General features: G+C 33.4%; 1 protein-coding gene across 5 annotated transcripts in view; it reads right to left on the bottom strand.

The window, feature by feature from the left end:
• GRIK2 (glutamate ionotropic receptor kainate type subunit 2) overlaps positions 1-26,999 on the bottom strand; it is a 661,616-nt gene that overhangs the window by 6,949 nt on the left and 627,668 nt on the right. For all 5 annotated transcript variants that reach the window (XM_045499147.1, XM_045499151.1, XM_045499149.1 and 2 more), the window contains exon 16: positions 8,214-8,464. In XM_045499147.1, the coding sequence (XP_045355103.1) occupies positions 8,214-8,464 (251 nt within the window). The remainder of the gene's footprint in view (positions 1-8,213; positions 8,465-26,999) is intronic.

Genomic DNA, 26,999 nt, shown 5'->3' with positions numbered 1-26,999 from the left:
GGGGTGACTGTCCAACTTCGGCTCAGGTCATGATCTCACAGTTCCTGAATTTGAGCCCTGAGTTTGAGCCCCACGTTGGGCTCTGCTCTGACAGCTCAGGGCCTGGAGCTGCTTCAGATTCTGTGTCTCCCTCTCTCTCTCTGCCCCTTCCCCACTTGTGCGCCTGTGTGCTCTCTCTCTCTCTCTCTCAGAAATAATAAATGAATTAACTTAATAAAATAAAATAAAATAAAATAAAATAAAATAAAATAAAATGAAATAAATTGTTTGTCATCTGGTCATGGATAACCAGTCTGTTCTCAGACACTTTTCTAATTAATTTTTGATGCTGTGGGCCATTTGACCATGAAGTCCAAATCACACATAGTGAAGACGAACCCAAACAGTCACTCATCCCTGCATACAATTATCCCATATTAGATAATAGCTAATCAACTAAATAATAACTAAAATGGAATAAAAGTATAAAGAATATAAGATGCAATATTTTATATAGGCATTGCTGTATTAAATGGAGAAAATAATTGTCATTTAATATGACACATTCCTTTTGATTTATACTCTTTTTAATTAACAGTATTTTTAAAATATCAAAGAGCTAATGCTGTACATCAGAAGTATAAATGGACCTAAGGCTATATGAATGTAACAGTGAAGCAATGAGAGATGGAAAGTGACTAGTTAATACACTCATGTCAAAAATATATATAGCAACTTTGATCTTGATATTCAGTTCTAGAGCAGCTATCATTTTGAAAAAAATATGTTATTTAGATAAGCTTTGCAGCTGTCAGACGGGACTTTTTACATGCAGTTTCTGTAGTGATCTTATTGCTTAATCACTTTAATTTTACAGCTAGAAAAACTCAAACTCAAGAAGTCGTTATCTATCTAAGGTTATGCATCTAACTGGCATGAGAACTAAAAGAAGAATGCTGTTCTCTTGATTACCATTCTATGAATGCTTTATTATTTTAGCTTGCTTCATTAACAGTGATTTGAATTTCAGTAGAGCCTTTTACCTGGATGCTGTTCTTAATAAATGTTAATTTTTGAATAATAAGTAATAAATCAGACAAAAAATTATGGGGCAAAAAGAAATACATTTTTTAATGAATAAAATGACAAAGCATCCTATGCTTTAGCCTGGATTATTTTACAATGATAAACTTACCCAAAGATTAAAATATTCTCAGAAACCTTGACTCTTACAGAAACAATTGCTGAATATTTTATATTGCATTTAGCAAATACAGTGACACAGAAAGATGAAGCATCATCATACATTTTTATACTTCCCCTACTTAAGCTAGAAAATCAATAAATAATGTCTGAAAAGCTTCAACACCACCTTGGTCAATATAACTATGAAATGCATTTTTAAGAAAAAGCAATGTTAATCATCACATTCTTGCTAGTTGTCATACTCATACAATTTTCAACAAAACATATAACATCTAAATATCTAATGCCTAATTCCAGGAAAGCTCTCTCTTTTTAAGATCCAGAAGTTAAAATGTATCAGCTTTATGAATAATAATAAATATGTTATAGCAACCGCTGCTTATTATATGCCAGACACATGCAAAAACTTCCATGTATATTAACAATATTAATTTTTAAAACTTTCATTTATGTTATATTCATAACTCATTTATTTGTGTATTTTAAGTGATGTATGGAAAGTTTAAATAATTTTATCCAAAGTTGAATAAAGTTGAGAAGTGACCTGAAATCTTTTTTTTTTTTATTCCAAAACTCATGCTTAATTGTCTAGGAAAGTGAAATAACTAGACAGTGCTTATGATCAAAGCCCACAGTCTTTTTATCTATTTTAAACTCCTACTCCACACATTTCATCAATGCAACTTCAGGAAGGAAAACTATTAGGAGAAATAGTTAAATATGCTGCCTCCACTTGTGCAATATGTTATAGCTTAAGTCGTGTGAGACGAGGCATCTTTGACTTTGGGAACCACTTGACCCTTGGGACAAAACCTCATCTGCACAATATGGATAATGATCATTGCACACTCCTCAGGGTAACACTGTATTCAAATGAGACATTGCTCCTTAGAAACTCTAAAGTCATTTCTAAAAACAAGGTAGTGAAATTATTATCAGTCAAGCTACAATTTTAAAACATAATTTATGGGCATAAACAGGATGGCTCATCATAAACAAATGACTTAAAAATCCTTTTGCTGATTTGGAACTAGGTTGGAGAATAAAATAAAGATTGGCATCTCGTTTTTAAGTATGATTTTATATTTATGTTTAAAAACATTTTTAAAAGCCATCCAGTTAATCTTTATTTAGGTCGTTTATAGAAATGAAGAGATGCTCTGCTCTCAGAGAAAAGCAGTAACTTAAAGACAATACATAATGAACTATTTCTCCAAAGTTTTTTTTTTTTTTTTTGCAACTTTTAACTTTTGAATAGCAACATGTTTTATGGCTAAATTTTATTATACTGAAAATGTACTTAGAACTTTTAACTTCTAAAATTTTAAATGTCATTAAAATTTCATGCATTAAATCAATGAAAGGCACAGCTATTCTGTGTTTTGTTAATAGGCATTACTTGCAAAAGGTAAATATTGAAATCTGGACTGTTGATTTGTAAGAGTATTTGCACTCCTATATCTTATTCAATAAATGACTTCTTGTATAAAGCATTGCTCCTGATGGAACAAAATTCTTCGGCATTCTGAAAGCAACAACCTGTTTTCATTCTTCTGGTTCCATGAAATACAGATTCAGTCAGCTTTGAAAGTGTTTCCTAATACATACTCTTTCATCTAGGATCCCTAGTCTTGCAGCTTTAAACTAAACCACCCTGATTTTCTCTTTATCATTCCCCCAAATTGCATTGTTTTCATTCCTTTGGCCTTCTTCTGTGAGTTACAACTTCCTTTTACATTTGTTATTCAACTCTAGACCAAAGAGCATTGTATGTGCTCTCAAAAACATTTTTAACTTTCAGTGTCTGGAAAAAACATCATTATTTAGAGGTTATCTGGAGTATGATATACCAGCTTTCTATAATACAAAGAACTGCATTGACTAAAATGTACTATATCATGGAAAACAACAATACAAAATAGTTCTTACAATGTACTTCAATCATCTTAAAGGAAAACTCAAATCAATACAAATTCAATATCTGAGCAATAATTTATATTTTTTATTTCTCAGACATTTTTAAGACATTTTGTTTATACTTAATAAAGAGTATTTTTGTTGCTAAGATTTTCATGTCAGGAAACTCAAAGATTCATGTTCAAACTATTCAACAAAAAAAATCTTTACAGGCAAATACATTTCAATTGCACAAGAAAAAATATTTCTGTATATAAATCAGACAAAATATTAAACTGTGTAAGTTATATTACTATTCTTGTGGAAATCAAAAGAAGTCAGAATTATGTACATCTTTTAAAAGAGGACATCTTAAATATTTAAGAAATGAGTACTTTTAAACATAAATTAATTATGTCATAAAATAGTTTAATGAAAATTAAAATTATTACAATCGCTTCTAATTCATGCTTACAAAACCAATATACTCTAATACATACTACCGGGCAAAACAAAATTCTGTATATTAAGTAGCTTTTTTCAGTTATACAGTAAGACTTAGAGAGAAACAGGACTTTCAAACATATCCACGTAACCTGAAATGCACGGATAATTGCCTCAGATACACAACAGTTTCTTGGATTCTTACTGAATGAAACTTAAGTAGTAATATTTTTTAAATCAGGGAAAAGGTAAGGCAAGAAGAAATAAATTAGAAAATTCACATGTTGATTAGTTACTTTTTCAGACATAATAGAAAAAGAAAAACTTTTTCGAGGATCTTTCCAATGGTCAAGTTATACTTTGGAAAAATCAGAAAAATAAATATTTATTTATTTAAAAGTTTGAATAAATGAAAAGCAATGTATCTTTGATGCATTAATATTTGCATCAAAATTAAAACCATGAATTATTATGAAAATTGTAATACACCATCTTGTGGTTATCTGAAAGGAATGCAATTTACAGTTTTTGAATTTTTAAAGTCTATGTATTTCAGCATTTTCTTCTGTTTTCCAATTTAACCTGCCTTCATTTAAAAATGGTACTTTCTTATACTACTCTTAATTATCAAACAACTTGAAAATATAAAGTTATAGTCATCAAGACCTATTTGTTCCACTTATATTTTATAAAATATGTGCTATAAAAGACATCTTATTTTCCACTTTATATAGTAATAATAATAGCTATTAATTTTATTATCCTCATTAGAGGTAAGACTTGACATGGGAAGCTATTAGCTATTCATAAATTTTTCCATAAAGTTCATATTCAACTAGAATTGTGTCTATATTGTATCTGGCAGCCTATTTAGATAAAGAGAAGAAATTTCATTTTTTAAATACTGGAATACTATAGTCTAAAGAAAGAAGGAAGAAAATGGAGAAAGAGAAGGGAAAAGAATTATGGAATTATGAATAATATATCGTTGCTTACCTTCAATGTGAAAAATATAATTCATTGCATATTTGGCTCTCAATAAATAATTATTGAGTAAATGAATGATTTCACAAATATTTACCTTATTTTTAAAATGTAATTAAAGGCACAATTATAAGTGTAAATAAACTGTGAACTTCTATATGTCCTCATGCATATTTCAGGATAAAATCTAGGAATATTTTATGGCTAGTGTTAATAAATTAAGTAAGGTGCTAAACAAACTGTATAACTAAAGAAAATCTTTTTCTCAAGAAAGTTAAAGAAGAATTGAGCCCAAGAACCTAATTTATCCCACTAAATAAAATGGGTCACTTTTAATAAACCTACAAGTATTTGTTTTATAAATATAGTTCTTTTGAACTATGTAGAAACATAGTTCTTTTTTATTCTTTTTTTTATTTTTTTAATGTTTTATTTATTTTTGAGACAGGGAGAGACAGAGCATGAACAGGAGAGGATCAGAGAGAGGGAGACACAGAATCTGAAACAGGCTCCAGATTCTGAGCTGTCAGCACAGAGCCCGACGCAGGGCTCGAACTCATGGACTGAGAGATCATGACCTGAGCTGAAGTCGACCGCCCAACCGACTGAGCCACCCAGGCGCCCCAGTTCTTTTTTATTCTTTATGATACACTTTTTAAAACAGTTCACTAGAATGAACTTCATTATTAATTTAAATACAAAGAAATAGGTAAATAAATAGATGATAGATCAATCTACCTTATGCCAACAGGCACTATTTGGGACCTCAAAGATGCAAACCAAAGACACTAGGTCTTTGACCAAAGGAACTAAAAGTCTAATAGGGAGAGAGGCAACCACACAGAAAAAGCTACAAATGCTTAAAATAGTGTGCTAAGGGAGAATGGAGATATGCAGAAGCTTCACAGAAAAAAAAAAAGATATCTAGACTTAATGATGGATGCGGTTTAAATGGGCAAAACACCTTCCCAGCTTTCTCAAAGGAGGGGGAGCTGTTTTTGGAATTATGACAGTACCTGAAATCACCTAAGTATAAAAAAGTAAAATGTACATGTCATATTTTTTTCATTGAAATAGGAAATGAAAACCTAACACCATCTTGTGGAAATAACTGTGTTATGTACCCAAATCCATTATATCCTATTGATTAAAGAAAGCTTTCTGGGCAAGTTGATACTTAGTCTTGAATGCCTAACCTACAATGACTGGTGAGAGGTTGCCAGGTAGAAAAATGGTCAAGATTTGTTCAAATGAAATGGAAGAGGATTTGAAAAAGCTGAATGACCTTGGAAAATTGAAAGTAATTTAGTCTGGCCAGAGTAAAGGTACAAATTGGAGAGAAGCAAAAAATAAAACTACAATGGTAGGGACAGATCCTGAAGTGCCTCATGTGCTAAGCTAGTGAATTTGGATTTCATTTTGGAAGCTATGTGGAGACAGGGTGTGAAAAGCATTGGGGAATATGACTAATAATGCTCATGTAATATCAACATAGATGTTTCTTTCCAACGTAATGTTTCATCTATTTCAGTCAAAAAGGGTACATTACATTCCTTTTCCTTAACTTTTTAGGTCCTACAGGTCCACAGAAACTCAGGAGAGCTGGTTAATATGTGGAAAATCCAACTAAACTAGTTATTTATAATAATATTGAAGAAGGTTTTTTACAGAATTAAATCCCTAGATTCTTTGCTTTTTGTTTTTGTTTTTTGTTCTGTTTTTTAACAGAATGTTTATACATTAATTGTGCATTAAAGACAAGGCCTAGGCAAATCATATGACTAGGATACAAAGAGACAAGAGCAATAGAACACCACATGTTTAAAGAGATTAATTCATTTGTTTTATTTTAATACTGAGATATATCTTTAATACATATAGAAGATTTGAGGTTCCAATTAGAAAACCCAAATTCCTTCTGTATTTTTGGACTCATTTTAAGCATTTTCTAACCAAATAACACATTTATTGGAAAATTATAGTAAAAATGGAAATTGATGAGTTAATATATTTTGTCTTTGATCAGTTCTTTGGATTTGATCTTAAAACTCATTTTGACACTACAAAAAAGATCATAACATAAAAAGTGTACTTAGACTTACTTGTCGTCACAACAAATATTTGACTTAGCTAAGTCAGCAGATCTAGCCATCCTGAATATTGTGGGGGGGATTTTTCAAAATTTGAATTGGCTACTTTCCTCACGGATAAAATGAGACTATCAAAATATTCATTTATAAAAACATTATTTTGAAGTGTTAAATACTGTAGTTAAGTAAAAATACAGAAATGTTGTATCCAAAATTTTGATTTCAGAAGGACAAGTAATTGCAACATAAATTACCAAAGACACAGGAAAACGTTTTTGCTTTTCAAAAATAGTTTTAAAGGTGTAAGTACTCAAAGAATATTTGCAGAATACATTTACCTTAATGTATGATATTATTTTTAATTTCATATTTTTACTCTTCATATTTACCAATAAAAACTAATAAACCTTTTGAATATGAAAGAGAACATAATATCACTGTGACACAAGGTCTAAAAACTTAAGCCCTAAAAAATGTTTTTTTATTAAAAACAAAAGGGGGGCCCCTGGGTGGCTCAGTCAGTTAAGCATCTGACTTCTGCTCATGATCTCATGATCTCACAGTCACAAGTTCCAGCCCCATGTTGGGTTCTGTGCTGACTGCTCAGAGCCTCAAGCCTGCTTCGGATTCTGTGTCTCCCTCTCTCTGCCCCTCCCTTGCTCACATTCTCTCTCTCTCAAAAATAAATAAACATTAAAAAAATTAAAAACAGAGATGCTTACATACAAAAAGTAAATGAAATGCCAGAAGACTTAAAAATGGTAAAGCAGTATTTCATGTTTAGAGCTACAAATTTACATACAAAACGTGTCATGTACCATCTGAAAGAGAGATCTTTCTATAAATATTCTTCATATTTATAGAACTGAGGAAATTATAGCACTATAAATATATAATTTGAATGAAATTCACAAGTTTTTAAAGAATGGAACAGAAAGACATTTGTACAAAATATTAAATGTGTTAAAATCCCAAGAAAATATGCAATAGTCTCAGGTGTGTATATACATTCTTCTAAAGACTCTGGTGCAAAGGAATAAAGGATTAAAAGTAACATTAAATGGCAATAAAGGAACCACACTATTTTCACATATTCACTAATTTAGAAAATTAGCTGTTATTTCCACAATGCAAGTTAAGATTTCTTTTTTCCATTAAAAATTTATTGCACTAAAAATCTTCAAACAAAAATTTCATTTACCCTCTAACTTGAAACCGTTCTTCAGGATTGTATTTTAAAGCACTTTTTATCTGCAGAGAAGTACTTCTCTTCATATTACAGTTTCTTATTTTTGCTTCCTTCATTAATTAACTATATTCCTCCATTAAACTAACCACAAAGAACTTCAAGCAGCCAAAGTCTCTTCCTTTTCAGGCTTCAATAAAAGGAGAAATAGCCACTTGTTCTGAAGCTGGCTTCGATTTAAACATATCATGTTTAAATTAAAAAGCACAAAGCTGATCACGATTCTTTCTGTGAACCTTTGTTAGATAATGAATGGCAGAAGACCATTAGCGGTCACCGTTCTAAGAATTACCTTGGTTGGAAAGATCAAAAATAGTTTGTTTTATTATCACAACAATTGCCTTAAATTGTAAAAAAGTGACATTTACCTTTTCCAATTGAGCGTTTTTTTTGGACTTGTATAAAAACTCTCCCACTGCCACAAAAACGGAGAGCACCAGGCCGGCTGCCAGAACAATGAAGATGCCACCAATATTTTGAACCCCCAGGGCACTGGCCTCTTTGCTCTCTTCCTCTGGACAACCATTGCCCCTCCACCACTTTTCCTTCATCATGTGCAGCTTGCCTTCCTCTTGCAGCTGAAGAATTGCTATGGTGATTTTGTCTCTGTATGGAGAACCTAAGAAGAGAGAAGATAGGTTAGCTATTGCAAGGAAACTGGGGTTTTATAATTAAAGGTTAACATGATCAGAGGAGGGCAGAACTTTTTCCAGACACTCCAAAGTAATCCAGTATTTATGTTCAACAGAAAAAAAAAAAAAACAACTGGAAAATGACAAAGAACAGACAGTTAAGAAAAGTAAGTAACAAGATAAAGTAGTGCCTTTCTGATTTTGAACGATAGAATAATATTTGTTTTTAAGGAAGAAAATGTCTCTTTTTAAGAGGCCGACAACTCAGCACTGGAAAATAAGTAAAGCAGAGGTAGAAACCTAAAAAAGACATTATAGAGTGCCAGGATAGTTCGCTAATATTTAGGAATCATTCCACATTGAAAAAGAACATTCATAAACCAGTAATCTCTATTTTTAGGAAAGTTGTGGGGAAAATTGTGTTTCGCATGAATAAGTGCAATAATTTAAGGCGATTATGATTAACAAGCTGTATTCAGAGATAGCTAATACTTTGCAAATCATAGGTAATCATTTCTATTTTTTTATTTTATATGAATAAAAGAAATAAAAGGCTTATACAGGACATGGATCATTCAAAAATCATGATGACAATGCATAAGATTTTTGGACAGTTTATGTATTATTTTGTGCTTTGGAGGGAAATGTTCTTTCCAGTGGTGGCAACAGTATAAATGAAATTTAGTATTTATGGTAATGGGGGTAGATATTAATCTGCATTAGCCATCATATCATAAGTAATAGCTTTTCTAATTGGTTGCCCAGAAGCATAGAATAATATTGAACTACAAGCATCTTTCAACACCCATCTCAAGGGATTGGTTTTACTTCTTTTTCCCACCTGGAAATAGCCTGTATCTAAAGTTTCATCTTCTTTCCTCAAACACTATACTGCACATTCCATTTTTCTGCATATACTCATTCATAAGTTTTTCTGCTTACATAAGACTACTAATTTTAGTTTGTATTCAATATTGCCTCTGATACCTTTTTTTTTTTTTTTTTTTTTTTTTACTTAAATATACCTACAGGGACCTATACTGAAACTTTATTTTTGCTAAGAGTGATTAAAAACCTCATCAGGAAACTTTTCTACCTCAAAAGGGATACCACTATATACCTTGCTTTTACTTGCTTAATATAACACGACCAATTCAGCCTCACTCTCTTCGCAGGAATAGTCAGGCTAAAAGCAGAAAAACAAGGGAAATCATAGGCAGTAAATAGCCTGTTGAAAAAGTTGGAGGAGTGATGATCTACCAAATCCAGCTGGTGAGTTGTTTCTTTAACGTAATCCTTAATCTTAGAAGAAATGTGTAGGGGCGCCTGGGTGGCGCAGTCGGTTAAGCGTCCGACTTCAGCCAGGTCACGATCTCGCGGTCCGTGAGTTCGAGCCCCGCGTCAGGCTCTGGGCTGATGGCTCAGAGCCTGGAGCCTGTTTCTGATTCTGTGTCTCCCTCTCTCTCTGCCCCTCCCCCGTTCATGCTTTGTCTCTCTCTGTCCCAAAAATAAATAAACGTTGAAAAAAAAAATTAAAAAAAAAAAAAAAAAGAAATGTGTAACTATAATGCTTCTATACAACATTTTTCCAGCTTTCTTAAAAAAGGGACATTATCCATTCCTATATTTAGAACTCAAATATTTTATTTTCACTGTACATTTAATTCTTCATGATAATAAAGGAATGTCTGCCTCTTGGCTTCTTTGCTGTGCTCTCTTCCAAATGCCACTCTGATGAAAATATTTAGTTTAAAATCAGTCCCTCACCCACTTCAGGTCTCAGTGGATGTCCCTTTCTACTTTGATCACTAACTAGACACTCAGCCTAGGTCACTTTTATTATTATTATTATTATTATTATTATTATTTACCTTTCAGGATGAGACTTATTTTCCTATGTACATTATAAACTATTTGGAATAGATTATATTTATCTATGTATATCTATCTATCATCTATTTCTATCATGTATCATCTACCATAATTCTCAATATTTTCTCACATAATAGGCTCTCAACAAATATTTCATATTATGGGGAGCATAATATCTGACTGAGGCATTCCTAACATAATGTAAGAGTAAAAACCTAGTGTTTTCAGTCTCTCTGGCATGTATTTAAAAACCATAAATTAAGGCCATCTGTTTGGCTATCAAGTTTTCATTAGTTCACTGCATCTAACCTAGCACCAGCTTCAAGGTCACTTTTACGTTGAATTGCCATTCTGATTAACCATGTGTATTCTCAGCAAAATAAATGTTGGATTGAGGGGAAAAAAATCTCTTTAAAGCAGAATTGCAGTTCATTAAATATGTCTTTTAATTAGAAATATAGCATCTGAAGCAAATTTGTGCTGATAGAACTTGTGAAAATGGCGACATATGACTAATATAAAATGTGATTTGGGGGCCCCTGGGTAGCTCAGTCGACTGAGCGTCAGACTTCGGCTCAGGTCATGATCTCACAGTTCGTGGGTTCGGCCCCGTGTCGGGCTCTGTGCTGACAGCTCAGAGCCTGGAACCTGCTTCAGATTCTTCGTCTCCCTCTCTCTCTGCCCCTCCCCCTCCTTTCTCCCTCAAAAATAAATTTAAAAAAAAATTAAAAAAATTTAAATGTGGTTTCTCTTCTGGAAGCACAATTGTAAGCAAAATTTGGGGTGATAGTGACTTGAAAAGTAGACTTTCAAATATGAAAAAGTCTTGATGTAGCCAAGTAATATTTTTGAGCCAGCTTATTTCTCATCCTGAATAATATTGAAAGAATACCATTTTATTGCCAATTCACCATACCCATTGAACTGCATTAGAATGTTTACTCTAATATCTTCAAACACAATATTCTCCCCCTACTTTCTCAAAATAAGGCACAGACAAAAGCAACCCACTTTTCAAGAAATGATAGATACGCTTTGATGTCTTGCTTGGCTGTGCTTCCTATTTCTACTTATTGTAAACTTGAAAATTTCTCATTGCTAGCAAATCTCCCCATACTTGTTTCCAACATAAATATAGTAATGTGTAAATAGAATTTGGGTTAAATCAAAGCTACAAAGTTAATATAGCTCATTTAGAGGTCTTTAACAAGATAATATAGGGAACGTAAGTGATGAAAGTAAATCCTTGCCATGTTTTACTTATCATTCTGTCACTGATTTAGTTTAAGTAATTATTTTTAAAGAAACAATTCAATAGGGGCGCCTGGGTGGCGCAGTCGGTTAAGCGTCCGACTTCAGCCAGGTCACGATCTCGCGGTCCGTGAGTTCGAGCCCCGCGTCAGGCTCTGGGCTGATGGCTCAGAGCCTGGAGCCTGTTTCCGATTCTGTGTCTCCCTCTCTCTCTGCCCCTCCCCCATTCATGCTCTGTCTCTCTCTGTCCCAAAAATAAATAAACGTTGAAAAAAAAAATTAAAAAAAAAAAGAAACAATTCAATAATAAATCATTACTTCTTTTGGTATATCATTTGGTGCTCCTTGGGAAGAATTTCTATATAGATATTAGTTGAAGTCAAGCATGGACTGAAATTTCATCTAGTTGAAAAATCTCAAGGATACATTGAGATCAAAGAACAAAAGTATCTTTCATCCTCCTTGTGACATGAACAGCCAAGTGCTTAGCTCTAATGAAGTGAACAGCTATTAGTTAGATAGATAGAGCTTCAGTTTTGCCCAAACTGCAACCCAGCCTCAATCTAAATGCTGGCAAGGCAGGAACCATGAGAACACTGAGTGGCAACGAGAGAAGCCATTTGTGCACGGCAAGGCTGCCTCCAAGGAAGATGTGTATTTTTACAAGAGGATTTTAAGATTGATTAGAAAACTACCGAGGAAATTGTAAATATATCTATTATAATGCAAAGTATTGTACTAAAAGTCAATCCTCAAATGCTTAAGAGGACAGACAGCCATAAATGAGTGAAAAAGCACTTTAGACAAAAATATCTGAAAAATTGCAACATCCCAGTGGTTAACTTTCACCTCCAGTTTTAGTAAAACTCTACGAGAATTTCAACATAGGGTTGCCAGATATTTTATTGTGTGTGTGTGTGTGTGTGTGTGTGAGAACACATGAAACATTCTATCTAAAATTCTCTACATTAAAATGTTGGCAAATAAATCATTTTTTTGAATCACCCAGGATATGCCAAATTTCTCTTAGACCTGAATTTGGCCTTTCCATTTTCACTTTGTAATGTCTGATTTTTGGTTCTTTTATATTCTTGCTCACAATGAAATTTTCTTCAGTTATTTAAACATATAGTCCATACTGACAGAAACTGTTATGTTTTCTTTTAATTTTTTTCTTAACATTTATTCATTTTTGAGAGACAGAGAGAGACAGCATGAGCGGGGAAGGGGCAGAGAGAAGGAGACACAGAATCTGAAGCAGGCTCCAGGCTCTGAGCTGTCAGCACAGAGCTCGACGCAGGACTCGAACTCATGAACTGTGAGGTCATGACCTGAGCTGAAGTCAGACGCTCATCAACTGAGCCACCCAGGTGCCCCGTGTTATGTTTTTAAAATGTGTGTGTGTGTGTGTGTGTGTGTGTGTGTGTGTGTGTTTACAATTTTCCAAAGGATCCCATTTACCAGATAGATAAGGTTGTAGCTTATAAAAGGAAGGAAGGAAGGAAGGAAGGAAGGAAGGAAGGAAGGAAGGAAGGAAGAAGGGAGGGAGGAAAGAAAAGAAAGAAGGAAAGAAAGAATGAAACAAAGAAGCAAAGAAAACATTATTATTACATAATGACATCCCTTCATATGTCAGATGCCTAAGACTTGGGGCTCAAAATGAGCACTGAGGAGGCACAGAGGCAGCCTCAAGTGATACATAGTAATAGTACATGCATGGGCATAAATAAAAACTAGAAATTCACCTATTCAGAATTTCCTCAATAAAAGAATTACTGTCTCCAAATGTCCCTAAATGTCAAATTTTGACAATAGAATTTTACATAAAATTATAATTTCAGTAACATCCCTCCCAACAGATAGATTAAAAGTTCCTTAGGAAAATAAACTGATTGTTATAAACAATTAATACAAGTCCCACCAAGTATTTCAGAGCTAACTTCCTGGGCTTAGGAAATTGAGTTGATTCCTTCCTTCCTTCCAGCTCTTCATTCCTTTGCCTTTCCTCCTCTATTTCCCATACTCTTCTCTTTTTGTTCTTCTTGACTTCTCTTCTTGTTTCCTTTCCTTCTTTGCCTTCACTTCTCTTCCCTGTTGCCCTTCCTTTCCCTTTCTCATCTTCCTCTCTTCCCTACCCTCCCTCCTTCCTTTCCTTTCTACTATTCTAAATTTCTTACTACAGGATGAAAGCCACATGTTATTATATGTACTTGGCTCTAAGCCTAAACACAATTTATTGATCTGCCCATTTGTTCGTCATTTTCATATTCTTTACAAACTCACAATTTTAATTATGTACCAATATTTTCCTTATCCTATTGCAAAACATCTAGATAGCATAGAAATGATAAAACAAATGAGGTCAGCATTATGTTTAATTCTTGAGCAGGCATATTGATTGATAAATAGCTTCTCTTTAAAGGTTGCACAGCAAGTTGTCTGATACTTGACATGCTTCAGTGAAATATGCTAAAATCATATCCATACACTGGTAATTTCCTATCCATCCTGCCAAAATTTTCTTTACTTTCAAATCAGGCTTCTATATGCTTTAATTACAAAGGTCAGAAACAAGATTACCCTTGCTTTGTATAAATATCTCATTCTAAAACTCATTATACCAATATTTCCAAAACTGGATTTTCTCCACAGATTTCCTTTTTTGGTAAATGTACATCTATGTTTCATTTTTTTTTTAATTTTTTTTTAACGTTTTATTTATTTTTGAGATAGAGAGAGACAGAGCATGAATGGGGCAGGGACAGAGAGAGAGGGAGAGACAGAATCAGAAGCAGGCTCCAGGCTCTGAGCCATCAGCCCAGAGCCCGACGCGGGGCTCGAACCCACAGACTGCGAGATCGTGACCTGAGCCGAAGTCGGACGCTTAACCGACTGAGCCACCCAGGCGCCCCTCTATGTTTCATTTTTAAAGGATTCCGTGGTCAGATATTTGAAGAATACTCCATCACAAATGCACTTCTCATAAATTCACATCATATGATAGCAAAATACGAGCTTCTATCTATCCATTAAAAAAAGGAAAAAGTTTTTAAAAAAATGCTTAAATGATCAGATTAGGGCACATGGGTGGCTCAGTCTGTTGAGTGTCTGACTCTTGATTTCAGCTCAGGTTATGATCTCAGGGTTCCTGAGATCAAGCCCTGAGTTGGGCTCTGCACTGACAGTGCTGAGCATGCTTGGGATTCTCTGTCACCCTGTCTCTCTTCCCCTCCCTTGTCCTCTTTAAATATAAATAACTTAATAAATAAATAAATACATAAATACATAAATACATAAAATGTTTAAATTATTTTTAAGGAAATAATTTTCCCTGTAGATCTATTAATGCCCCTTCAATTATTTTATTTTTATCTCAATTTGAAAAGTACTGCCTTAGATAACAATACTTACTACTCTTTTTTTTTTAATGTTTATTTATTTTTGAGAGAGACAGAGACAGAGCATGAACGGGGAAGGGCAGAGAAAAAGAAGGAGACAGAAAATCCGAAGCAGGCTCCAGGTTCTGAGCTGTCAGCACAGAGCCCGAGGTGGGTCTTGAACTCATGAGCTGTGAGATTATGACCTGAGCTGAAGTCAGATGCTTTACCGACTGAGCCACCCAAGTGCCCCCAATAATTACCATTCTTACTACATCAGTACTCTCCATCAAAAATATGTTTCTTGTTAGATATTTCTGCTTGTCCCTGCTTAGATATCTTCCTCCCTGGCTTTGAATTTACACACCATTACACCATAGCTCATCAAGTTGCATTTTCTTTTTTTGTATGCTCTTTTTCATCTAATGCTCTATATGCTTCATGAAGCATCAGCTCATAAAAATTCATATCACACTGCTCACCTTAAGACATGTCTCCACACCTGGCTTGAGTCCCCTTATTAGATACTTTTGAGGATCAAGAGTTGTAACAGTTATTTAAATATATTTGTATATTAAAATTGATGAAAAAAACAATTTGGGGTGGGAGGGGGGGAAGTACACAGCCTTTGTTCTTCCTAACAGCATTAAAATCTTTTTAACATTTTGTTAAAATCTGGAGGGGCTGGCTAAGTACTGCTGTTTTTCATAATGACAAATCCTTTCTGTCAACATCCTAGAGAACTTCAATTTCTTTTGTTTTATATTTTGTAGTTATCCAGATCATTATGATGATATTGTGTGCTGGGAATGACACAGACTTAAGTAACATTCTGGTAGTTGCTCCCTTTCAGTCTGGGAAGATATTTCTCTGAAGTAGACTACTCATAATTTTAGATTTCTTCTAGCTGGTCATTACTCCAAGATATTGTGCACTTTATGAAATACAGTTATGTACATATCTTGTGGGTATGAGACTATACCATAATCACTAAGCATATGTTATTTCAAGGGCTTGGCTCAAAGAACTTTAATAATTCCCTAATTATTCCTTTTATTTTGAAAGAATTTCATTTTCTTTTTTGTTGTTTATTTTAAGAGAGAGAGAGCGGAGAAGTGGAAGAGAGAAAGGGAGAAAGAGAGAATCCCAAGCAGGTCCCTCACTGTCAGCGCAGAGCCCAATGCAGGGCTCCAATTGGCGAAACACAAGATCATGACCTGAGCCGAAATCAAAAGTCGGAAGTCTAACTGACTAAGCCGCCCAGGCACCCCTGAAAGAGTTTCATCTGATAAATGTTTCTAAAACATATACCCAAGAACTTGAAGCCCTTTAAGTGTGGGCTTAAGACAAGGCTACTTGTCAGTTATTGATAATCAAGCATTCATTATTCACCTTATTTCACCCATCATCTAGCACAGTGCCTATCACACAGCAAGCATTCAACAAATTCTTTTTGAATGAATATTCAATCAATTATAATATATAGAGTATGATATAGCCAAAATAAGTCAGGGTAGAACTTCTGATATAGGACATCTTCTAAGGCTCTTGTTAAAATCAGTAGAATAAGTAGGGTCCATAAACAGCTTTATTTCACACTTCTAATATTGACCTTATGGAATAAGTTTGGGCAACAAGTCAGTTTACAAATTCTTATGCATTCCTTGCATTTAATCAACAGCCAGCATTTTTCCTTGGTCAGTGCTTTAATAAGTAAAAGAGCAGCTAGCCCAGAAGATCTGAGGGTGTCTGCTGGAACTTTCAACTTCCATTCTTAAATTTCAGTGCTGTTGGCAATGTGAAATTTTATGAAATGGCTCCCTGCTCCCTATCCTGAGATGAGTGCTAAGTGCCATAAATGCACAACAAATTTTGAGTGCTTTTAGAGCTGTATCTATTTTTTACCATTCTTTCCATCAAATCTTCCAATAAAGATAGAACCAGAGCACATTCTCTTAGAGCCTTTGCCTCAGCAGAAGATGGGTTTTATTATCTCAAAGGACATTTTCCTTCCCATATTTGTTTTTAAGAAGTGCTGAGACAAATTTTACATTTACATTTCAGATTTAATTTTATATTTCTATATTTCCAGATTTATTCAGTGTTTCTATTTACTTATTTTATTCATTTCCCATTTTATTCAGTCAATAATATTGTTATACAGTACCATAGCATCATTGTTCATTTTCTCTTAGAACTTGTCTCAGTTTGTAACTAAAAATTAATCTCTGTGATTATTTAATGCTCATTTACCCTAATAAGTTATAAATTCCATAAGGGCAGGGGTTTTATTTGCTTTGTCAACACACAATAAGGACACAATATTTGTTGGGTGAACACATGCATAAATAAAATAATATATTAATTACTAAATAATTGGTCATGCGTGCTTGCAATGTTATCTTTAGTCATTTCATATGAACCCAAACTATACCTATGTATTTAATCTATATATAATAATTATAATATATTTATTTCAAATGAAGCATTTAATATATATAGCAACTAAATACTTTCATGGGGCCCATTTCACACTTCCTGTGAGATAACAGCTAAATTGGTATGAAGTTCTATCTCCCTCTTTACATTTTCTTTTCTAGGCATCCAACTAAAACCCTTCAATTTGATAGGAGTATAAGGAGTCCATTAATTAGAATCATAGAAATAGAAGAGTAATCTGATCTTGAAATCAAATTATCAACATTATAATCACAGAATGGTAAACAACAGATAAAAGCGATCCATTCTCCCATGATACCTTGTAATCTTTCTGCATTGGATATCTAGGACCATCATTTCCTTGTTTAAAATTGTTTGGTGGTGCTCTACAGCTATAGAATAAAATCTCCATTCCTAAATGTGTTACACAATCCTTTCTTCAATCTATCACAGGCTTCTTCTCTTATTTTATCCACTTCTCCTTACATCTAACCTGCTAGCAATACACATTAAATGTACTTCCCATTGCTTGGGGAGCCACATTTCCACACTTCCTCCAATTTTCTGGTTGAACTTCTCATTCAGATAAATTTCTGTTCATCCTTCACTATACTTGCACACTTTTTCTTGACTGCCACAGAGATATACAGGATCCCTCTTTTTTGGTGCAATGGCATTACAGATACTCTAGGACAGCATTTGGTATATCATATTCTAATGTTTTTCCATGTTTCTTTCCCTACTAAGTGATAATATGAATGCCCTGGGTGGGGGTACCATGTCTGAATCATGGTTTGTTTTGTTTTGTTTTGTTTTGTTTTGTTTTGTTTTGTTTTACTATATTACACACACAGGTGTGTATAGTACTTATCACAGGTGTTAGATTCCAGGCATATAGTGATGAATAATGTCACATGAGCACTACCTTTCTAGAGTTTTCACCGCAACAAAAAATACGTATATTGGATAACATTTTATAAATATGAGGATCATTATAATGAAGAACACAATATTATATAGTCTTGTAACAGATGAAACTATCTTAGTCTGCTGAGTAGGTACAAAAAAAGGTTGCATTGCTTTGAAAATAAGGGTCGGGAAAATAACTCTCTTTTGCTGCTTTTTGCCTACATTTCTTCTATTTCCTTTCTATCACATTTCTGTTTTAGGAAGGTATATATGGGAAGGAAAAATGATAGTGAAAGCATCCCAAACTCACTTAGTTAATTTCTTCTAGATACAGAAGATAGAATTAGGTATAAGATATCAGGGTCATGATGGAATGGAGCCAAAAATAAATGCATTGTTAAAGTATAAATGAGAGAGGAAAAGTAAAAAACCATAAGGCAGAGACTACATGCATTTAGGGAGCAAACATTTATATAAATATCAAGTGGATGTACCACCAAGGACATCATAGATATAGCAAATTTTAAAGTATGTATATTCAAAATCAATAACTGGCTTAAATTTGATAGAGATTGTGGTTTTCTTTCCCTTTGCAGTAGACCTCAAAATGCAATGTCTTTATGACTTCTATAGAAAAGCAATGTAAATGTATTCTATTTGACAGACTATTTGCAGAATCCTCAGGAGAACATTCAAGTATCTAAAATAACAAACGGAGATGCTTATATGAAGCACAAAAAAAGTCTATTAATAAAAAATTCAAGTTATACAGTATGAGTTTTAGCCAGTTGCCCTTTATTCATATTCTGAATAGTCTCTAACTTATGTGAAAAGAATAAGAAGGGCAAATATTATCAGCATATTATGAAAAAGTAAACTATTTTCACTCGTTCTGACATCTTTCATATATATTATTTAAAAAGTAGCTGGTGAAGTAGATTTGTGGTCACATTTCTTCTCTGGGTATTAAATCATGAAACTCTGACACTAAGTATGAAAATAGAAATAGTTTTATACTGGAATCCTGCCTTTCTTACAATTTTTCATCTGCATAGTAATCATTTGAATAGTGATAAGAATGGAAATGTCAGCAATACTTTCCAAAGTATGATGTTTTCATTCCAAATCTAATATCAAACTATAATGAACAAATTAAAAAATTTGGACCATTTTAAATAAAGTCATCACTGTAGTTAATCATCAAGTACCCCAAAATTGGGAGAGAGGATGTATTTTTGAAAAGAGTAAGTATCTATCCTCTAAGGTAGAGCTCAAGTCTGATTGCAATTTGATCTGACTGCTTTCTCCTCACTGAAATCTACCACTGAGTCCCTGCATTATATAACAGACCACCTTTCCAGGTTGTATTCTCCATAATTTGTGTTCAATTTATTTTTTCATAAATGTCTCCTTAAGAAAGGGGATGTTGTATATCTATATTTTGTGTTCATTATTTTACAGAGCGAAGCAGGTTGTACAGTGATAAAATTTCTTATAGATAAACCAAATACAAAGGAAGAATACATGTCTTTAGAGATACTGTTCTCTGAATACATCTTGGGACTCTGTTCACTAAACATTCAAGAAATGCTTGGAAGGAAAAACTTTATTTTATTTATTTATATAATGGTCTACAATAGGAATTATCTCATCTTTATAGAGTAGATATCAATCACCTTCTTCCCCCCAAATGATGGTTAGCTAACTACAGTATACTGATTACGTGATGGCAAAACCCTAGTTAAGTTCCATAGGAAAACATTTCCATGTGGTTAGGAATGGGTTATATTAACAATCTGCCTTATCTACAATATATTTGATATGTCTGATTATTTAAAGAATAGACAGCAAAAACCTAAGATACAAAAAACTTAAAAACCACAATACATCCTTCAATAATGATAAAACATTTAAGACAGTCCTTTGTAATTCTTTGTGGTGCATGTGTCCTGATCCAAATACTACAAATATAATATGCTCAATCTTTTTTTACTTAAAAACAATTTTTTTAATGTTTATTTATTTTTGAGAGAGAGACAGAAAGAGACAGAGCGTAAGAGGTGGAGGGGCAGACAGAAGGAGTCACAGAATCCGAAGCAGTCTCCAGGCTCTGAGCTGTCAGCACCAAGCCCAATGCGGGGCTCAAACTCACGAACTGTGAGATCATGACCTGAGCTGAAATTGGACACTTAACGGACTGAGCCACCCAGGCGCCCCAATCTTTATTACAACCCAATTATGTAGACATGTTTGCCTCACTTACAGATGAGGATGCTGAGTCTCAGACAGGCTCAGTGACATCAACTAAGACACCTATGACATTCCAATGGGTTTGAACATAAGTCACCTGACTACAATGGCCCCACATTCTACACAGCATGCTAAGAAAATGCCCTTCACATGAGGACCATCAAATGCAAGGCAGCCATATTTGGAATCTAGTATTTACACATTTTACCTCTGTGCTTTGACTCTTTTCCCCTGTAAGAATGATTGATCTTACTTAGTCCTACAAACCAAAGGGTAACAATCTGGCATAGTCAGTCTGGCTAACTAATCTGTAATAGAGTTTGAACCCATGGCCTTGGACAAATCTGCACAAGACGCTAATTAAATGAATGAAATGATCCAATGTTTGCATATAAAATCTATCAGAACTAGCTCTGTTTTCATGAAAATTATCCATTTATGCATTGTTTGGGCACCATTTGGTCAGCATTTACACTATTAATGAAAACTGCTCACACTGGTGCTTATAATTCATCAAATTCCCTCTGGAAGCTTCCTAGATTCTAGCATGCAGAGTTTGTTGATGATCTGTGGAGCAGGCATAGTTTACTGAGACTCTCATCTGTTTTCAGTGACAGGAAATCTAGACTTTAACAGTATGCCAGAAATATACAACTTCTACAAGTGTAATTTGACTTTTTTTTTGTTTAATTCAGGCCCTGAAAATTATTAGATCTTGATTTAGCCTTGCAAAATCACTTCACCAACATTAAAATTATGCTGCTTAGGCAATGAAAAGATAGAATGCATTTTAATGGAAGGTTTGACCTGCAGAAAGATGAATAATTTGCATCAATTTTTGTGCATTATGTTCAACTAATGAAGACAAATGTATTCATTCACTTCAGTAAAGCTGAAGAACTGAAGGCCAGCGATTTTATGCATCTATAATGATGAATATTATAGTACTTATTATATGATGGATTGAGAATTTTAGAAATGGATGGTGAGCAAAACAGAGAAAAAAACATGCTTCTAATACTGATTTCTATTTTTATAAACACTGGCATCTGCCTTAAACAAACAACATGCCTCTCCTAATACCAAATCTGTATCTCCCACTTCATCAAAGAACAAGAAAGAAAGAAAGAAAGAAAGAAAGAAAGAAAGAAAGAAAGAAAGAAAGAAAGAAAGAAAGAAAGCAGTGAGATCTCATGCATTTAACATTAGAAAATAGAAGTGAAGAAAAACATTTTACATTGTTCATATGTTAAAGTTGTATACTTCTACCATAAAGGTGGCTCAGTCGGTTACGCGTCTGACTTGGGCTCAGGTCATGATCTCACAGTTTGTGTTTTGAGCCCTGCATCAGGCTCTGTACAGACAACTCAGAGCCTCGAGCCTACTTCGGATTCTGTGCCTCCCTCTCTCTCTCTGCCCCTCCTCTGCTTGTTCTCTCTCTCTCCCTGTCTCTCAAAAAATGAATAAATGTTATTTTTTTTTTAAAGAGTCAATGATACAACCTATTGCAACATTTTTTACTTTAGGCTGATTATGGGTAAGAGCATTGTAATGAGATAAAAGTTACTTGAGAATCATTAATAGGATTACTACTATTTCATATTCATTAACATAAAACTTGTTATAAAACAGTTTACAAAGGTAAAATTAAAACCCTATTATCAAATAGGAATATAACCTAGCATTTATAATTAAATGATATAACAGAAATAAAATGTATATAACAATTTTGTGTGTGATAAAATGATCTTTAAATCTAACCTTAGTGTTCAAAAGCATTATAAAAATATCTACTTTACATTAATCTTTTCTTCATTTTTATATTTCCACATCTTCATGTATTACAATTATTTCAGTAGTTGTATGACTATGATATGACTGAGTTAATTTGGATTTTGTTCACAGAAATAGTTATTCACTGACTGCTTAAAACTTACTAATGAGTTAAGCCCACACATAAAATGGGAACAAATTATATTATAGAAAACTTTTGCATCAACAATATGCACAGACATGAACACAATCCCTCCATCCCCTTCTCAGCTGACACATATTTTATATATGTGATTAAAGTCATGAGGAAGTAATGAATGAAGCATGCTACTAACTCCTTGTTAAAAATAGAAATAGTTTTAATGAGACCGTTCAGTCACTTTATAATATTTCTACCAAATTGAACTCAGCAAACCAAAATAACACCAACTGGCCCTAATGGATTTTTTGAGACTGCTGCTTTCCTACCAGCTCATGGACTGCTGAGTCTGCCTAGTCTTCAAAGTACAATGTGCATTCAATATTCGAAAGAGAGAAACCAAGAAGGCTTTTAGTCTGGGCAGTAAGCAGGGAGGCAATGCAGTAGAAAATGCCATTAAGTAGAAATGCTCCCTGTTCAGATAAATAGATTACCACCTATGGTGAATTAAAAGTCAAGATTGCAACTGCTCACACATTTTAAATATTCCGTAATGAAAACTGCTGCGGTTTGCTTTTTTGCTTTACCCCATCTAGAGTTGTTGTGTGTGTGTGTGTGTGTGTGTGTGTGTGTGTGTGTTTCTTAATTTAATTCTTTTGAATGGCATAGGAAGTTCAGTTAACTTAAGAGTAAGAACACCTACAACTTCAAAAACCTACCATACAGTAAATGTTACGTTGAAATAACAGTGCTGCCGTCAGGAAAACTGTGAAAGGGATGTGATGTCACCCCAAGCTTAATTAAACCAGCATCTGCTTATTGAGCATTTGCCTTCACATCATTGTTGATTGCTCCACTAAGGTATTTTTGCATAAACAGAGCTTCCCTAATTAAATAGCTTATACCGGAGTCATTCAGCGATTTCACAGCACACTTTGGGCAGTTATCATCATACTCAGAATGATGAATGGTGAGGGTTGCCCCTGGATGAGTCACACCAGAGGAGGCCTACCTTGCAGGCTAACAAGAAGTTGCATGGGCTATTGGGGGACAAAGGAAAATATATATAATTTTTGAAACATTTCTGATTTCTCACTCCAAAAGAGACAAAGTCTTTTTTCTGTTTTAACCTCCTGCACGTAATCACATGTGCCTCTTTGACAATGTCCGACCATCTGAACAACACTAAAAGCAAAGAGAGTTCCTCTCTCTTTGATCACATTTACGGTATTTGTAAAGATGAAATTTTCCCTATGTCTCCTGCAGAATATGCACTCAAAATCCTGAGGTATTTCTGGTACTGATCTAAATTTTCAGAACCTGAGCCCACATGTCTCTGCTTTGAATATACTGACCTCATTAACTTTTGTTGTGAAAAGAACAAGAGCTTCAATTAACGTTTTCATACAAGAATGAATTTTTTTTTGATTTATGCTTAAACAAAATTTCCAAAGTAAATATATTATCAATAATCTTTAATATACTTGAACAATGATGATACATTAGGCAACTAGTTAACTAGTTGAAAATGCAGATTATGATATTGGCTGAAAGTTTATTAGAAGTCAGAAATCTCATTCAACTGCTAGAGTTGCATGTTCTTGTGTTTATTAATGACTAAATAAATACAAATAATTCATGAAGCCAATTTCTAGTAGAAGTATGGCAGAGCAAATCATAAATTACTCCCTGGAATCTTTTTCTCAGAAGTCAAGTATTTAAGGGAGTGAAGTATGAAATGCCTCTTTCTAGATTGTACTTCTCCGATGAAATGATATGAGAGTTAAGATTCACTTATAATGTTTGGAGTCTTATCTCAAAATTCATTTTACACTGTTATGAATGAATAAAATACAATTCACTAAAGAACTTAACATCCTGTCAAACAGAAGAAAACAAGTTATCTAAATAAGAGAAACAAAAAGTATATTGAAATACATGCAGGTGAATGATTTGAATATTTTTCCTTTAAATTATTGTTTTCAACTTTATCTCATTCAGAATTAGACTAAAAATAAAATATAGGTTACATGCATCAAATAACTTTTAGTGATATGAGAGTTTAGTAAATTAAAGTTAATATTTGGCTTTGACTATAAAGAAGAATGTGCTAAAATATTCTTCTTTGTCTGTTATTTTACTGTATCATAGTATTTTTCAGATTTTGAATTTTTATTCCCATGTATTGATAATTTTACATTGACATTCCAAGAATGTCCTATAAAAGTTAGAAATTTATCATGTGCTATTGCCTAATTAAAAAATCACTTTAATGAAAACACTAACATACTATTATTCCCCCATTTATCTACACACTACAAAGAAATGAATCCATTTAGATACAACTTGATATCTATAAGTTTCTCAAGCAAGTGCCCTTGCCAAAATCAATGAATATTTTCCACAATAACTCAGCTTTCTTCAGAAGGGCAAAAGTTGATCTGATCAGCTGAGTTGAACAGATAAAAGAAAAAAACTACATCCTAAGGCTTATAGTTTAATTTGTTTTGTTCTTTCATCTTATCTAAAAGATAAGCTTTAAATTAGAGGAAATAGAAATTCTAAGTGCTGTGCCCAGTATATTTTCCTCAATTCAAAAAGTTATATTAAAATATAGCTTGTATATCTATTAATATTTTGAATTGTTTTATATTTTCCTTAGTAAGTCTCTACCTTTTAATAAAAGGTATCAGGGGTTAACAGTGTCAGGGGTAAGGAGGGATTGAAAATTTCCTTTTGTATGCTTCAATAAATTATAACAGAGAACTCCTTAGAACTGATTCAAGTATTGGGGCACCTGGGTGGCTGAGTCGGTTAAGTGTTCGACTTTGGCTCAGGTCATGATGTCACAGCTCATGGGTTCAAGCCCTACATCAGGCTCTGTGCTGACAGCTCAGAGCCTGGAGCTTGCTTAGGATTCCATGTCTCTGTCTCTGTCTGCCCCTTGCCCGCTCATGCTCTGTCTTTCTCTCTCTCAAAAATAAATAAATAAATAAATAAATAAATAAATACATAAATAAATAAACAAACAAACATTTTTTTAAAAATTAAAAAAGAGAACTAGTTCAACTATTATCTTTCTTTTTAAAATAGTTTTCACACCTGAAATAACCCAGTGGGTTTTTGAGATTTGTATAATACACTATTTTGATTTACTTTTAGTAAGCATTTCCTCAAAGTGAGATAGTATGATAGAGACATTCCTGGTACACTGGTACATTGTATTTACAACAACAAACAAGCAAGCAAACAAAAATATTTCAAGTTCAAGGTCTTATATTAAGTAGAAGTCAAAATTATTTTGGAAATTTTAAAATTATAAGTGCTATTATGTAACTATCACTAACTAAAATACCTGTGCTAGTCTGCAAAGTTCTCACACCACTTCCTCAAATCTTACTTCTCATTACCCTGGATTTCTCAAGTTAGTTTACTGAGGTCATCACATTTAATAATGTAAAATGCCACATTTATTATTAGCTATAAAAAGTACTTGTTTTCTCTGCTTATAAATCTTGCTGCACAATCATATTTTTAGATGTAGAATTTATGTACTCAACAAATGATAGCGGGTCCACAGAATGCAGGTGCAGTTGCATAGGCTTATGACAACAAAGAAGTAAAAATCTCTGCCTTCATTCAGATAATATAAAGCAGCAGAAGATGGTGAAGACATGTGAGAATTTTACTTCTTTCAGAAACAACACTGAAAAATACATTTATTTGCTCTTGCTCTTTCCAAATGAAACTGCAAGCCAATGAGAGCCTAACAAATTACTGCTCACAGCCCTCATAAGTGTTTACAACTGTGCTTAAGTTTTAAAATTTATTCTAAGACATCAGTGAACCATATTTCTCCATGTAGTTTCTAGCCCAATTTAGAACGAACTCTCAGAATTTGTCAAGCATACTATCAGAAAAATTGTTGTAAGTTTAAATTAAATAGACCTTAAGTTTTCTTAGTATAACCTAATTCTACCAATTTAAAAAAAAAATCTAGAAGTCATAACTCAAGTGACTTGCCCAAGATTAAAAGACAAGGCTAACTTAGAATATCATTGGGGGAGAAAAAAGAATATCATTGGGCATAATACTATATGATGACATTTTTTAATTGAAGTATAATTGACATAAATCTTATTAGCTTTAGTTGTACATCATAGCGATTCAGTATTTTTATATATTACAAAATGATTTCCATGTTAAGTCTAGTTATCATCTGACACCATACACAACTATTACAATTATTGACTCGATTCCCTATGCTGGACATTGCATCTTAATGATATTTATTTTATTACTAGAAGTTACTATTTCTTAATCCCCTTCACCTATTCCACCTGCCTTTCTACCCCTCCCTCCTCTGGTAAGCAACAGTTTGTTTCCTGTATCTATGAGTCTGTTTCTGTTTTTATTTCCTTGTTTATTTTGTTATTTAGATTCCAGATATAAGGGAAATCACACAGTATTTGTCTTTCTCTGGCTTACTTCACTTAGCATAATACCCCTCTC

This window comes from Leopardus geoffroyi, chromosome B2 (genome assembly GCF_018350155.1).
Source record: "Leopardus geoffroyi isolate Oge1 chromosome B2, O.geoffroyi_Oge1_pat1.0, whole genome shotgun sequence".
NCBI classification, from domain to species: Eukaryota; Metazoa; Chordata; class Mammalia; order Carnivora; family Felidae; genus Leopardus; species Leopardus geoffroyi.
Note: the sequence above shows the minus strand (reverse complement) of the source record. Positions and strands in the feature narration are given on the sequence as shown.